This window comes from Atta colombica, unplaced genomic scaffold (genome assembly GCF_001594045.1).
Source record: "Atta colombica isolate Treedump-2 unplaced genomic scaffold, Acol1.0 scaffold100, whole genome shotgun sequence".
Taxonomy (NCBI): domain Eukaryota; kingdom Metazoa; phylum Arthropoda; class Insecta; order Hymenoptera; family Formicidae; genus Atta; species Atta colombica.
In genome coordinates, this window is record NW_017259185.1 from 1 (window position 1) to 2,867 (window position 2,867).

The 2,867-nt window shown below is 37.4% G+C and overlaps 1 protein-coding gene across 1 annotated transcript; it reads left to right on the forward strand.

The window, feature by feature from the left end:
- Positions 1–534: 534 nt before the first annotated feature.
- LOC108685015 (ADP-ribosylation factor 2) lies at positions 535–2,346 on the forward strand. Its single transcript, XM_018189617.1, has one exon. It carries the CDS (start codon positions 1,018–1,020, stop codon positions 1,558–1,560), a length of 543 nt encoding a protein of 180 aa, XP_018045106.1. The 5' UTR covers positions 535–1,017; the 3' UTR covers positions 1,561–2,346.
- Positions 2,347–2,867: the final 521 nt, after the last annotated feature.

Genomic DNA, 2,867 nt, shown 5'->3' on the forward strand with positions numbered 1-2,867 from the left:
ATATTATATATATTATATATTATACATACAATTATATTATACATATTTTTTTTAATATGAGAATTATTGACGTTTAATTTAATTATCAAGGTATTAAATTATTTATTTATTAATAGAATTAGTTTTTTCGTTCAATATACATGAAGAAAAATTAGAGATGACAATTATAAAAACTTTATCATAAGTGATTCTGCCGACTGAATTGATCATCGATTAAGTTAATTTAGAATTTGATTGAAATCACCTTTCGTAGGTATATACACGAATATAAAAAAGAATTGAGTCTTTAAGTAAATTTTTAGTTTTTATTTGATTGATTGTTTTTATGTGATTGCAATAAAATCTTCCTAAATCAACGTTGTTCTTAATGACGTTGTGCTTAAAAATTGAATATCATTACTATATCACAATACCGTTACGGAATTACGAAAAATTACGGAACAAAAATCGAACGTCCACATTTTTCAAATCTGCCCGCGGTAAGGCTGGCAACGTTGCGCGGCAAACTTCTCGCTATGGAGAGGGCCACGCTTTGTTCATTCTCGCCGATGAATGACATGCGACTCTGACGCGAGTTTAAAAAAAAAAAAGAAAAAAAGGAACGAAGTTGTTCGTATCCGAACATTAGGCATCTCGAAGACGCGGGCATCTCGTCCAGAGTACAATCCCCGTCGTGGCGAGTTCCTTGACTCCCGGGTGGAGCGTGACGTGCGTGGCGGATTTTGCCAGCTATTTCCGGCGGCACGCGGCGCCGCTGGATTGACCGCAAGGTGACGTTTGCTGTTCGTCGAACGGGAGGTGTGTTGCCTACCGGAGCTGTATCGGAGGGCGAGAGACAAAAGTCTAAAGCACACGTCAATCAGGTTGACGAAATTCAGCATCAAAGCGCACGAAGACTACGCAGTTGGAAGCATTTGGTATCCCGGTTATCCATTCCGGTCGTCGTTGCAGATCAAAAGACATTAAGAAAACACTTGTCTCCTATTCAAGATTCCGTGCGGTGTTCTCGCTTCCAGAATGGGTCTCACAATCAGCAGCCTGCTCACTCGGTTGTTTGGCAAGAAGCAGATGCGGATACTGATGGTGGGTTTGGACGCCGCCGGTAAGACTACCATACTCTACAAGCTTAAACTCGGTGAGATTGTCACCACTATACCCACGATCGGCTTCAACGTTGAGACAGTCGAATACAGGAATATCTGCTTCACCGTGTGGGACGTGGGTGGCCAAGATAAGATCCGGCCGCTTTGGAGGCACTACTTCCAGAACACCCAAGGCCTCATTTACGTAGTGGATAGCAACGACCGCGAGCGTATCAGTGAGGCGGAACGCGAATTGGCGAACATGCTGAAAGAGGACGAGCTGCGGGACGCAGTATTGCTGGTATTTGCTAATAAGCAGGATCTACCTAATGCCATGTCTGCTGCTGAACTCACCGACAAGCTGGGTCTTAATTCGTTGCGAGGACGTCACTGGTATATCCAGAGCACCTGCGCCACGCAGGGACATGGACTGTACGAGGGTCTGGACTGGCTGAGTAACGAGTTGGCCAAAAAGTGATAGCGTCTCATCGTATCTGATACTTTTAAGGACAATTCATTCATCGTATGGACGTAAAAGACGGGCGGAGAGTCACTTGGCAATTTCCACCTTTGTCAAATTGTATCAATGTAACGTCTATCATGTACAGTTTAACAGTCGCTGCGTTCACAATTGCTTACAGAAATTGATGCAATATACGAATCAAGAATATTATGAGCACAATTTAACTCTTCATCACTGTATATGCAATTCGATTCGCATGGATTGTGCTCTAGAAACGAAACTTGTTTCATAGGAGGAACAGGAACATCAGGATATAATAGATAGTTCTTGCGTCATTTATAAGAATATATATATATATATACAAAGGTTGTACATAGTACTAAGTTCTTTCATACATACTTAATATTTGCCAAGTGAATTCTAATTTTGTCTTTTTGATGTATCGAGTGACAAAGTATCGTTTCGACCAGCCGATTTAACTGTGCGGAGATTTATTTATTCATGTATTATTACACCGTGAAAAAAAAATCGTTGAATATCCTAATTTGTTTTCTATTTTGGTCTATGTCCGTGCTATTCATGAAGAATGAATGTATGTATTATGTGATGTTATACACAGGTCGTTTACACTTTCTTGTTTTTCTAATAAATAAGTAAATTTTTGGAATATAAATCTTAATTGATAACTTACATAAGGCTTTAGATAAGTGAACAATTAACTTTAATATTGCAAAAGGAAATAAAACTTAACTAAAGTTTATCAACCGGGATTTTCCTTTTTAATAAAAATAGACACTTAAATTGTAAGAAATGTTTAGAAATCGTCATAATAAATCCTAAACATACAGAAAGTATATAAATGTCAATTTTTCTACCTTATGAAAAATCAAAATATGTTTATTGCGTTCGTTTCCATTAATATCCAACGCACAAAAATAAAGAAAATAAAAGGAACCAGGCGAGGAAACAATACTCGTTTACTCGCTCATCAAAATCATGTATTGTCGTGTTAACTAAATATACAACTTTTGTTACGATACAAAACAGTACAGTAGTGCTACAAGTATCTACTGTATAATATATTGTATAACGTATCAAACAATTTGTTAAAGTATGGTGTTATTCTTTCGTATATAGCACAGCAATCTATTTCATCTCTATTACGAGAAATATAGGAAATAAATTATAAGAAAGAACGCTTCTATTTACGAAATTTATGTACATGATCTTAAAATACAGTAAAAGTAGGTAATCGTTGAAACGTTAGTGCGCGATGTCATTCTCTCTCTCTCTCTCTCTCTCTCTCTCTCTATATATATATA

Bases quoted from the DNA above. Each gene is read 5' to 3' on its own strand.
- LOC108685015 (XM_018189617.1), top strand. From the start codon at position 1,018: ATGGGTCTCACAATCAGCAGCCTGCTCACTCGGTTGTTTGGCAAGAAG.